Genomic DNA, 11,523 nt, shown 5'->3' on the forward strand with positions numbered 1-11,523 from the left:
TCATGTTCTCAAGCGGGGATCCAACCCACAACCAGTCGACTGGCCTCATTAATAATTATTAAGCAATTTTTAATATTTTTTTCATTACTTAAAAAATCAGCGAAAAGTAGGGAATGATGTGTGTATAGTATATAGAATATACTCTGTGGATATGTCTTAATCTTAACACTAGGTTCCCTCTCTGCCTACTCTGATATAGGCGGGATACAGATGAAGCTGATTATTTTAATATATTAATAATGATATTTATTTAATATTACTAACTATTCAATAATTTAAAATCCACATTTACGTTAAAATTAAATCAATTTAATTTCATTTTTAATTATCCAATATAAAATAACAAATTGAATCAATAAATAAAATATAATATAAAAATATACAATTTAGCAAAATAATATTCATATAACTCAAAATTTTGTTTCATCGAGCTTTTCAAATTAAATTAAGCTGGAGGAAGTAGATCAGGAAACGTCAAAGCAGTAAATATAGTTAATACTAGGATTGAATACATTGTTACTAAAATATCTCTTTTCATTTTCATCGTCGTATCTAATTCAGAAAGCATTATATTCTCAGTTTTTGACATTTTCTTTACTATAGAATTACATTTTTTCGTAATTTTCTCTTCACTTGCAAGGGCAGTTTTATTATATTGTGATATTTCGTTGTTATATTTTGGTAATTCTATTATTTTGTGAGTTGATGAATTCAAATGAAGTATGCTGCAGTCATATAGTGTTGTCACCGAATGGCTTAAGTGTTTATTAGTAGAGTAACCTGTACTTCTATTGAGTGTAGTTATATAAAATTGCGATGGCACATCTGTGAAAGCATGTTTAAACTCTTTTTGTGACATTTTGACGGTTAGTTCTTTATCGAAACATATACGTTTTACTTTATCAAATGCTTTTCCTTTTTCTATTTTTGTTTTAACGAGCTCTCCATCATTTCGAAGTACGGGACGATTATTAGATGTTTCTTCTTTGTTTATAAGAGAATTCAATGAAATCGAACTACTAATACTGTTATCAGACGAATTTTCTTGTATTGGGACGTTATTGAGTAATACTTCTAGTTCTTTATTTTTTATATTCAAATTAATTTCATTACTACATTTGACAAAATTAGCTTGACGTGATGTAATCTTTTTAATTTCATTCAAAAGCCCCACTAGAATATCCAGTGAAGGGGAAGTGCTAATATTGTCAGATTCCGCTTTTAGATTTATTTCATTATCTTTGTATTTTTCTTCTAAACTAACATCTTTAAATTTTAAAAGATCTTCGAATATACCTTCAGTCATTTCACTTGAGTTATCGACTTTGCTAGACTCGGGTCTTACATAGTTCTTTTTGGTCATTGGTATGTCAGTATTATTGGGTTCTAAGTCACTCTGAATTTTCATGTTGCATTGAAAGCTTTTATGACATAGCTCTTTGATTTTAGGTGAACTTTTATTAATAAAAGTTATTTTTGGATTTCTTTCATTTTCAGTAAGTTTAGAAATATTATGATCATAATGCTTAAGAAGAGCATATCCTACAGTTGATATTTGAATAGGAAACGTTCTATCTATAATCATATTAGACAAATCCGGGATAGGCTTCATTTCAGACATATCTGTTTTAGAGAAACCAAATTTGCGAGATAATGTCGATTTAACAAGCAAAGTGTCAGTGTCTCCAGAATTAAGAACAAATGCTTCTTGTATGGAATGTTTAGGTGTAAGAGTCAGCTTTTTTATTTTTAGCCGTTTCTGAAATGTGCCAGTTGATATTTGATTATGTAAAGCGTTTTCCAACTTATGGAGCTCGCTGTCAGAATCTTTAACTGCATATGTCAATATCTTTGTTACAGGACCTTTGTCGGCTTCACCATTTTGATTATTTTCAGAAATACAAGCTACTGCTGTTACAATATTTTTGTCTTCAAATACATCGATAGAGTACTCAGAAGTTGCTTTATCATTTTCATTTAACGGATGAGGGTCAGTTTTCGTTTTTTTTTCGTCTATATCAGATTCTACTACGGGCTCTTTCGTTCCAGTGAGGGAGTTCGATACATAATTTGTACTAGTAATAGAATTTATCATTAAGTGTAATTTATTCCCAAGAGCGTTCGATCCTTCTGCAGGAGATGATGTAACAGATTCTGCAATAATATGAAGATAGTTAGAACAAGTACACGTTTATTAGATAAACTCAGATTGGTAATTTAACTTAATATAAATATAATTTGCAATATGTAAGAAATTGATAAACTATGAATTAAATTTAAATGAAAACCATAAATTAATATATTTACCTAAGTCAATACACACAGGTATGAGAGGCGCTCGAGAGATTTCGTTATTGCCATTATGTGACAAAGCTGAAGCAATAGTCTGATTATTGGTTGCGTAAGATTCCACAGAAAAATTTTTTTTATTCCTAGAAAGCAGCAAATATATAAATTAAAAAAATGAATGAAAATTTAAATAATACTGAAAACAAAACGAAAAACATCTTACAAGGAGTTGAGTAATGAGTTTGTCTTGGTGCAAGACAATGGTCGTTTTGTATAAGTTTTCTTGTCATGATCTTCCAAGATGTTTCTGTATACTGTTTTGGAATTCATAGATTTTTCTGTAATATATAGAAAGAAAGATTTAGAGACCTTTTTCACAATTCAAATACTTTTCACATAGTATAGTTATACTGAAACTATCCAATTTTATTTATTTAAAAGAAATTTGTAGATGAAATATTGTATTCACTAATATACTTAATTCATATACCTATATGTGATTACATAACTTTTGCTTAAACTTTTTTTTTTACATTTTTGCTAAACAAATTCACCTTTACACACCTATTGCTGAATCAATACCCGTCTGCTTCGTCGCTAATGTCGACGTATCTGCAACTTTTTTTTGTCGTTTCAATGCCGCTGGTGAAAGCCTTTCCCTATTTGGTAATTGAAAGCCGACTCTTTGTCTGTCAGTCGCAAATTGTTTTTCATGTTTATTTTGATATTGTTCATAATGAGCCTGAACATATAATTTTTTTGGTTGCGCTAAGTTATCTAATCGAGATCGTTTCGATGGACCCCGGACCGCTTCCCCTTTTAGTTCCTTCACTTCGTCGATGATATCTATTACATTTTTTCTGTACAATTTAGTTGCAGGTTTCTCAGGAGACAAGCGTCGAGCTTGTTTGGTCTTTTCAAATGTTAAATTTTGGTGTAAATGTTTCTCTTTGTGAGATTGTAATCGTACAGTACTTATATCGTTATTTCGTTTGTAGGTTGAAATTTTCAGTTTGTTTTCTGGATATACATTTTCAGATTTCTTCGATGATCTTCTTTCATTTCCACCCTTTTGCCGTGTTTTCTGAACGTTATCAATATCGTGGAGCAGTTGAGATATTGCTTTTAATGGGTTATTTATTATTTTTGTAGTGTCATATTTTTTAACTTCTTTTTTTATTTTATTATCTACTGCTGTAGTACGTTGCTTCGAATTTATTATAACTTTTGGAATAACAGTTACAAGATCACTGTTTATATCTTTATTGATATTTGAAGATATTAATTGATGTTTGTTGCTACTTCCACTGTCACAACTTTGTGTACTAAAACTTTCCTTCGCAACAGTTGTTGTTACATTATTTTTATGATTTCTCAAACTATGGGTATCTGTTTCATTATTTATTTTCATTAAATCATAAATTTTGTCTATATTTCTTCGGCATTCAGTAGTCACTTCTTTTTTATCAATTCTTTTATGTTCATTTTTCGTTGGTGTATTAGTTGGAACTAATGCTTCAGTACTTTGTGAGAACTTGAGAAAATCATTTTTATTGACTTCACCTGCCCCTATTCTATTAAAAATAATAAAAACATTAAAAAATATTATTGGTACATTCAAGTGATACTCGTTTAAATATATTACAGCTATAGCAGGGTAAAATATGATAAAATAACTTATAAATAATATTATACTTACAACATTTGCTTGTGAAAGCTTGACATTGTATCTGTAACACTTAGATCGGATGCTGATGCATTTGTATACAGTCGTTTGATAATACTCAAGTTATCCACGTAATTAGATATAGTGGACGTCGATCGAGTACCAATTTCTTTTCCTACGTCTCGAACGCTGTCTGATTTGCTAGGTAAGTGCATCATTTCCGTGTCTGCATCGTCTAGATAATAACTACGACTGATGAAATGTTGGCTTGCTTTATTTGGTATTGATCCAGATTCATGTTTCTCTTCATTGTCATAATCAAGAGAAGAAATATTATCTATATTATGACTTTTAACTTCTTTTTTTAAACTTTTGTCGTCTAAAGTTTGTCCATATATCGAATTATAAAAGGATTTATTTGTAATAGATAACTTTGTAACAGAGTATGAAGAATGAGCCATTATTGCACCTTTTCCATATTTCGGTTTAGTTACTTTATGATTCTCATTGATCACCATTTTCTTTTTTTCTCGTTTCTCTTTAATCTCTAAAAGTTTCCTTCGTCTCTTTTCTTCAATAGCATATGATCTATTTTCATATGGTGATTTAATTCTGACACGAGAAGTTCTTTTCTTTTTAGTTGATGTGTTTTCACTTTCCTCTAGTACAGGGGAGTGTATGTTTAATCGTCGCATTGTATACGATAGTTCGTCCGTAATTGGATACGGCTCGGTAAATTCTTCAAAAGTACAACTTTCTTCTGATTTTATATTTTCATTAAAATCACATTGACTGTGGTATGATAAACTAGGTGTGGATTTTAAAATGACTTCATTAACGTTATTTTCAATGTAACTTATTTTGGCTTTTTCATCGTAATCAGAGGTAATTTCTATAAGTGAACATTGTTCTAAAACAATATAAAAATTAACAAATCTTTAAATAAGCACATAATAATGTCAACTTACGAGAAAAAAACTACCTGTATTAGGTTCTTCTTGTAATGATGAACGAAGGACCATAACTGAATTCACGTTAGCCTCAACCTTATCAGAATTTGAACATTGTAATTTTATTACTACATTTAGACGCGATTCATTTATATTTTTGAGGCTAGATAATTGTTTATCTTTCTTACAGCTTATAGTGAGATTATTATCAAAGCATTTGTGGAAAAGTTTGTAAGTCCCACTTAGTATTTTTGGCACTTGCAGATAAATACGTTTTTCTAATATTTTTTTTAGGCATCTTATATCCATTTCTGAATGCACCTCATCATCCCACGTATTTTTGAAATGCCTCGATTTACGTTTAATTCGTGCGGGTACGCTGGCACAACTCACTATTGCATTTTTTTGACATTCATTCTCCTTAGGAATGCTGATTACCTCTCGCCACTTTTCTTTAGCTGTTCCAGTTAAATAGTCACCGTTACTTATACGTCTCAACTGGTCAATAGTATGTTGAACGTATTTTATAACGTTATCCATATAAAAACTATAATTGTCTTCTGATCGCTTACAGCAAATATAATCTAATAATGACGCCGGAATTACAGTACTATCGGAGTACTTGCAACCAGATATTGAATGTATATTTAATTGATCTTTAATATAATTGTCGTTAAATATAAAATGTTTATTATATTCGTTAGCTATATAAGCTGTTTTCATATTCACGCTGCCATATTTATGACAGAGTGAAGCTTGAAAAGAAGGAATTGTATTGAGAAGGTCAATCCTTTCGTCGTTAATCATGATGACGTTATGAACATCTTCATTACTGTAGATTTCACTAACATCCGAAACATCAGAATCTAAATCATCATTGTAAATTACTGTTTCTACATAGTGGTTAGGTGCTTTTTCAATTGTATTTTTAGAAATATGAATGGTTTTCGTACAATGATCCATGTTTTCGTATAGAATTACCAAATCACGTGTACATAGATTGTTTTCTAAAATTAAAAGAAAACATTAAATTGCATTTAACTATCAAAATACATCTTTGTCATGTAAATGGAATATGCAGAATTTTTAAACGCATACCGTCATATTTGATTTCTTCAATCTCAAATAACTCGCTATTATTTAAAATTTCTTGTGAGCTATTATTAAAAACTAAAGCTTGTTCTTTATCTGGGCCTTCGTTCTTCTCTGGTAGTTGATCAATCAACATGATTATTTATGCATAAATTTGTTTGAATACCAAAATATATTAAATTTAAACGAATAAAACAATATATATAATGCCTACAAAAACACAAAAGACACCGTCAACGGGATCATGAATTTTATGTTAACATTTCAAATCAGAAAAATTGCTAAGTTACAAACTTGAAATGAAATTGACTTTTTCATATGGCAAATTTACTTACTGGCCTTATTTGAATAATTATTTTTTCACAATATATATTTTTTGTGCAAACTATACATCAGCACTATTTAGTACTTACTATATAATTAATAAAACACTTCTGTTACATTTTTGCTATTATATTTAAAAATTAGGAATGGACAAAAAATTAAGACCATTTACTTATTTTAATCTGTGTGATATTTGATTGTACTGATTACTGACATCTGTTGTGTAATGTCAAAAAATTAGAAGTTCAAATTTATTTGAAATTGTGAATTGGTCTTGAAAAAAAATATGGCCAGCATAGAATTAGATATATGGAGAGGAGAATGGGGGCTAGCATCTATTGACTTAGAGTGTCTAAAAGTCTTAGTATGTGTTTTATTTATAACCTATTTATGTTATACCGGCGCTAATAGTTAACACAAATTTCACATAAAATTTCAGACTTATATGAAATTTATCGGAGTGCCAGTGAAGGTTCGAGAATGTAGCAATCCATTTTTCACACCAAAAGGCTCTTTACCTGTTATGAAAGATGGAAGAACTATTCTTACTAATTTTGAAGAGGTTGTAGAATATTTAAAATCGTTGGTAAGAGACAACTACAAAAAATGTTATTCTTATAACATTTTATAATTTTGATATTCATTACGAAGTTTGTTTTAGCACTACAGCACAGATGTACATTTAAATCAGAAACAAGCTGCTGAAGCTAGTGCATTTACCCAATACCTCCGAGATAAGCTTTATCCTGCATATCAATATGCATGGTGGGTAGACGAGAAGAATTATGGGGATGTAACACGACCAACATTCGCAAAGGCCCTACAAATACCATTTAATTTTTATTATCCATCTAGATATCAAAATGTTGCTAAGGAAATGATAGATGCTTTATATGGTGAACATACAGATCTAAAAGAAATTGAGAAAACTGTAAGTTATTTTGAATAGTTTAATTTTAAATTACCTATATAACATGTTAATCATATTAATATACACTGTGGTTAGGCTTGCAATGAGTATTATATTTTAACCTTATGCTGAAAAACTATTATTTTGAAAAACTATTATTATTTCCTGGCTATTTGTTTGTTTTAATGTCATGTAAATACCATTTTTATGTTCACAGGTCTACAGTGAAGCAGAAAAGTGCCTTAAAACTCTTTCAGACAGATTAGGAGAGAGTGAATATTTCTTTGGTAACCGTCCATCTTCATTTGATGCAATAGTATTTGCATATCTTGCACCCCTAGTGAAAGCACCTTTTCCAAATTCAACTTTATCAAATCATGTCAAAGGAATAGCAAATTTAAGTAGATTTGTTGCTAGAATTAGTCAGAAAAACTTTAGGAATGTTACAGATGGTGAGTTTTCAGAATTATTATTAAGTTTTTTTTTCAGATTCCCACTTTATTCATATATAGTGGAGTAGGCATAGAGATCCTAGTGTTGAGATACTCCATTTTCTGCTTCCTACTTGAATTCAACACATTGTAACAGATTAATAATTTTAAAAAAATTGTAGTGTCAAGAAAAAACATATATATGTTTTTTTCTCTTATGATAAATCATTTATCATAAATAATTGTTGTATATGTTAAATACATTTTTGGAAACCCTAAATTATTAAATATTGCCTAGCTGGGCAAATGTATAATTTATACTGATATAATAAAGCAGAAGAGTCTATTTGCTTGCCTAAACACTGAGATCTCTGGAACTACCAGTTGGATTTCCTTTTTTTTGTTTATATATGAAAGCTTTGTTCATCAAGAGTTCTATAAGCTAATATAACATTACAGTTTAAAACTTACTTAGCCTTTTATAGCAAAATAAAATAATAAGGAACTCCATCATAATTTTAACTGTGTACATTGTATTACAAAAACATTCAATTTCTTTCTCTAAAGTATAGTCTGTGTCACTGTTTATCTATGTTTTATAAATAAGTCACAATAAGGCATTTTGTGACAAAAAATAATTGAAAATTGCAAGGTAATACTTCACCCTTTTTTATTTGAAAAATATATTGAAACTATGAGCGAAAGTTATTCCATCATCAAGGAAATTTTATGAAGATAATCTTTGGCTTTTATAGCATATAATTTGAATGTATACTTTACGTAACACACTTATGCCCGATTGGCGACGACTGGCGACTCAATGTCATACAACCACAGTAATATAATTTATCATGTGCAGAATACAACAGACAAACCTCAAAGAAGTCTCAAGGTACACAAGCTGAGAGAGAAGCACAATTTCCAAATGCAACACGTAATAAGTTCCTAGCTGGTATATTTGCTTTACTGGCCATGACTGGTTATGCGGCTGCTACTGGCATGTTTCAGGTAATTATATCTTTTGTTTTCTTATAGTTCTTTATATAAAGAGGAATAAGAAAGTAAGTTTTCTGTTATTTCTAAAATGGGTACCGAACCTACAACCAGACAATGATCTTTAACAATAATAAATAATATATTAATTACATGTCTTAAAATTTGAACACAGCTTATTTAAACTCTTTCTAAGCTAATATATTTTACATTACCCCTACGATTCCTTCTACCTAATATATGAGTAATAATAATGTATAATCGCGTGCATGGTATGCTTTTATTAAGAAATTTAGACCTTTTTATTGTTTGCCTTTGCTTTTTAGAAAGATTTCTTTATAGAAGTTAATTAAAAACATGTCTCTTCTTAATGAAGTAATTTGAATATCATATAGCCTTTAATATATTTTAATAATAATTGGCATTAATATTATAAATATATCTACATATTAAAAGTACAGTTGTACTCTTACTCATTCTCACATTGTTTGTTCAGGATTTGAGAGATTTCGAGCACTCACAAGAGTACGGGGATATGTTTGAGAATGATGAAGACGACAACTGACAGTGGAGTTACGACGTTTAACACTGAAACTATCTATTTATACGGCTGCTCAGTTAACTTTTATAATATTTTAATTTTTATTATTATATCTGAGTATTTCTTGTTATATTTTAATGCCAATCTTATTTTCTAACTGAGCTTGGACTACATGTGGATATCTTATTTTATATATAGAGTCAATTGAGATGACCAATTTATTATTATTACACATTCAATAAACGTTATGTGAATTTGTATTCATGTTTTATAAACTGTTTTTGAAATATCAAACTGAATTGTCTAACAATTGATTTTTTTTTTAAATAAAAATTAGAGTTGTGGGTATTAAGTAATAGGTTTGGATTAAATTTATGCGGCAAATTGGTTTTTAAAATGATATTAATAGCAAGTAACTGATGAGACATCACTGCCTTTTTCAGATTTTTTATTATAACATTATTTTCTAAACCGATTTTAACTAAATAATTACAATCTTTTAAAGTATCATAGTGAAGAAAGATGTCCCTAAACAATTTATCAGTAATACAAATGTAAAGTATTTTTTTTAAATATTCTCAATTTAGTTCAGTATGCACAAATAAAATATATATATATATATATATATATATATATTGCACATATATTTTTTGCAATTTAATGAAAATTCAGATTTACGCATTTTTAGTAAGTTAGTTTTATTTTTTTTATTTTAAGGGTATAGAGTCGTGGCTATTTGTTAATGTCACAAGTATAATTATATAATCTATTTAAAAAAAATATTTCAAAATAACATCACTAAACTCTATAATAATGTGTTTAATTAATATATACTTAGAATTTATAGCACAATATTTATGCAACTTCAAAATATGGCGTATATATTTTAATTGTTTTGTAAAGCTAGGTTTGGTGAATCTTAATAAACTAAATTTCCTGTACATTATATTACAATAATATCATAATTAAAAAAAACGTAATATGCGACAAATTTTATTAAGAAAGGACTATGATATATATTTTTTGTGAATATAGAGTACCTACATATGAAATTAAAATGTTGATATCATACAATAAGAGACGTGTATGTATGTATGTATGTTTGCATTTATAGAGTAAATGGTTCCTAGAGCGCTTTATAGATTGTTTGAAACGACTGAAATATATATTTGTTTTTAACTTTGTTAGTGGAGCATGAATAAAGTTTGTTTGTTTGTTGATATACGTTTTTCACTTCCCTTTTAGTTATCATGTGTTTATTAGTATGTAGATTTGTTTATTTTATTTGCAAATTTGAAGAAATAAATAAAATAGATATACGCTCTTTTATTTAATTTTATTTCTATTGCTAGATTTGTTTATTTTATCATTGCTTTTAAACAAACTACCTATGTATAAATATTATTTAATTGTGTCACAGTGATACATATATTGAAAAATATTAGTCGGAATTTAGGGTGCTGTTGTGGCACAGAAACGTTATGTTCTTACGTGCAACTTATACATAAACGCGATGGTTAAGGGTTCGATTCCCACTCGGGGAAAGAAATAAGCGTATAAGGACGCTTAGAAAAGATGGAATGTTATCAAATTGGCCTTTTCATATAAAAAAGTGTAGTTTTATGTATCACAAATATAGAGGCATATATTAAAACATATATTCTATACTTACATATTATATCTTATAAATAAATTAAATAATTTAATATATAAATGACATAAAAATACAAGAATATTTCAACAGCGTCTGTCACTATGGAGCTGGGAACGGACGATGCTTCTCAATAAATTCCGCATTGCTAAGAAACATTTGGAAAAACTCAGACGAATAGAAGTTTTGATGGAGGAAGAAAAACCTGCGACATGAACTATAAAATAATATTAATATTTATTTCTTTCTCTTTGTGTAATAATTCCCACAAAAAACAAACGTGGGATGAGAGCCAAGTAAAATGTTAAGTAATTCGCAAGTGACGTATTATTTTATACTTTAGAGGCTTATTATTATTTCAGACTCCGTTTTTTAATTCTTGATAAAAATAATCCATGTTCTCATCATCTACCATCTATTGCGGCATTTATTTTCTTATTTACATTTACCAATTGACTTTCATTTATCTACGCCATTGAAATTTCACGCTAATATTATTATTATTATATTTGTAAGAATAGATATTTTCTTAGTCTAGTTAAAAAGATTTTTAAGTAATTATTGTATAATTAAGGGAAAATTAATTTGTTAACAAATCAAAAATTTGTGCCTAATGTTCAGAAATAATTATTTAAAGTAAAATAAAAATATAAGATTGTTCTTCTCATTGATATAG

At 28.6% G+C, this 11,523-nt stretch overlaps 2 protein-coding genes across 3 annotated transcripts; one reads left to right on the forward strand and one right to left on the reverse strand.

Annotated features, from left to right (window-relative positions):
• Positions 1-333: 333 nt before the first annotated feature.
• Positions 334-6,133, reverse strand: LOC146539359 (uncharacterized). Its single transcript, XM_085185167.1, has 7 exons — positions 6,004-6,133; positions 4,938-5,912; positions 3,989-4,865; positions 2,854-3,863; positions 2,513-2,627; positions 2,308-2,432; positions 334-2,154 (listed from the first exon to the last, which is right to left on the reverse strand). Exons 1-7 carry the CDS (start codon positions 6,131-6,133, stop codon positions 446-448), a joined length of 4,941 nt encoding a protein of 1,646 aa, XP_085041293.1. The 3' UTR covers positions 334-445.
• Positions 6,134-6,510: 377 nt separating this feature from the next.
• On the forward strand, positions 6,511-11,162 carry LOC146539360 (metaxin-1). 2 transcript variants are annotated; one of them, XM_085185225.1, is made up of 6 exons: positions 6,511-6,685; positions 6,761-6,907; positions 6,983-7,252; positions 7,449-7,683; positions 8,522-8,670; positions 10,941-11,162. In XM_085185225.1, exons 1-6 carry the CDS (start codon positions 6,608-6,610, stop codon positions 11,061-11,063), a joined length of 1,002 nt encoding a protein of 333 aa, XP_085041351.1. In that variant the 5' UTR covers positions 6,511-6,607; the 3' UTR covers positions 11,064-11,162. The 2 variants fall into 2 exon arrangements, with proteins under 2 accessions (XP_085041351.1, XP_085041352.1); XM_085185226.1 differs by lacking the exon at positions 10,941-11,162 and adding an exon at positions 9,152-10,416 and having other exon boundaries at positions 6,514-6,685.
• Positions 11,163-11,523: the final 361 nt, after the last annotated feature.

Source organism: Heliconius melpomene, chromosome 4 (assembly GCF_056956725.1).
Source record: "Heliconius melpomene rosina isolate 202511_hmr_F chromosome 4, ASM5695672v1, whole genome shotgun sequence".
Lineage (NCBI taxonomy): Eukaryota > Metazoa > Arthropoda > Insecta > Lepidoptera > Nymphalidae > Heliconius > Heliconius melpomene.

Bases quoted from the DNA above. Each gene is read 5' to 3' on its own strand.
- LOC146539359 (XM_085185167.1), bottom strand. From the start codon at position 6,133: ATGTTGATTGATCAACTACCAGAGAAGAACGAAGGCCCAGATAAAGAA. The intron at 3,864-3,988 runs GTAAGTATAATA...TATTTTTAATAG, and splicing joins AGCTTTCACAAGCAAATGTT to AATAGGGGCAGGTGAAGTCA. The intron at 2,155-2,307 runs GTAAATATATTA...ATATTATTGCAG, and splicing joins ACCTGTGTGTATTGACTTAG to AATCTGTTACATCATCTCCT.
- LOC146539360 (XM_085185225.1), top strand. From the start codon at position 6,608: ATGGCCAGCATAGAATTAGATATATGGAGAGGAGAATGGGGGCTAGCA. The intron at 6,908-6,982 runs GTAAGAGACAAC...AGTTTGTTTTAG, and splicing joins TAGAATATTTAAAATCGTTG to CACTACAGCACAGATGTACA. The intron at 7,253-7,448 runs GTAAGTTATTTT...TTATGTTCACAG, and splicing joins TAAAAGAAATTGAGAAAACT to GTCTACAGTGAAGCAGAAAA.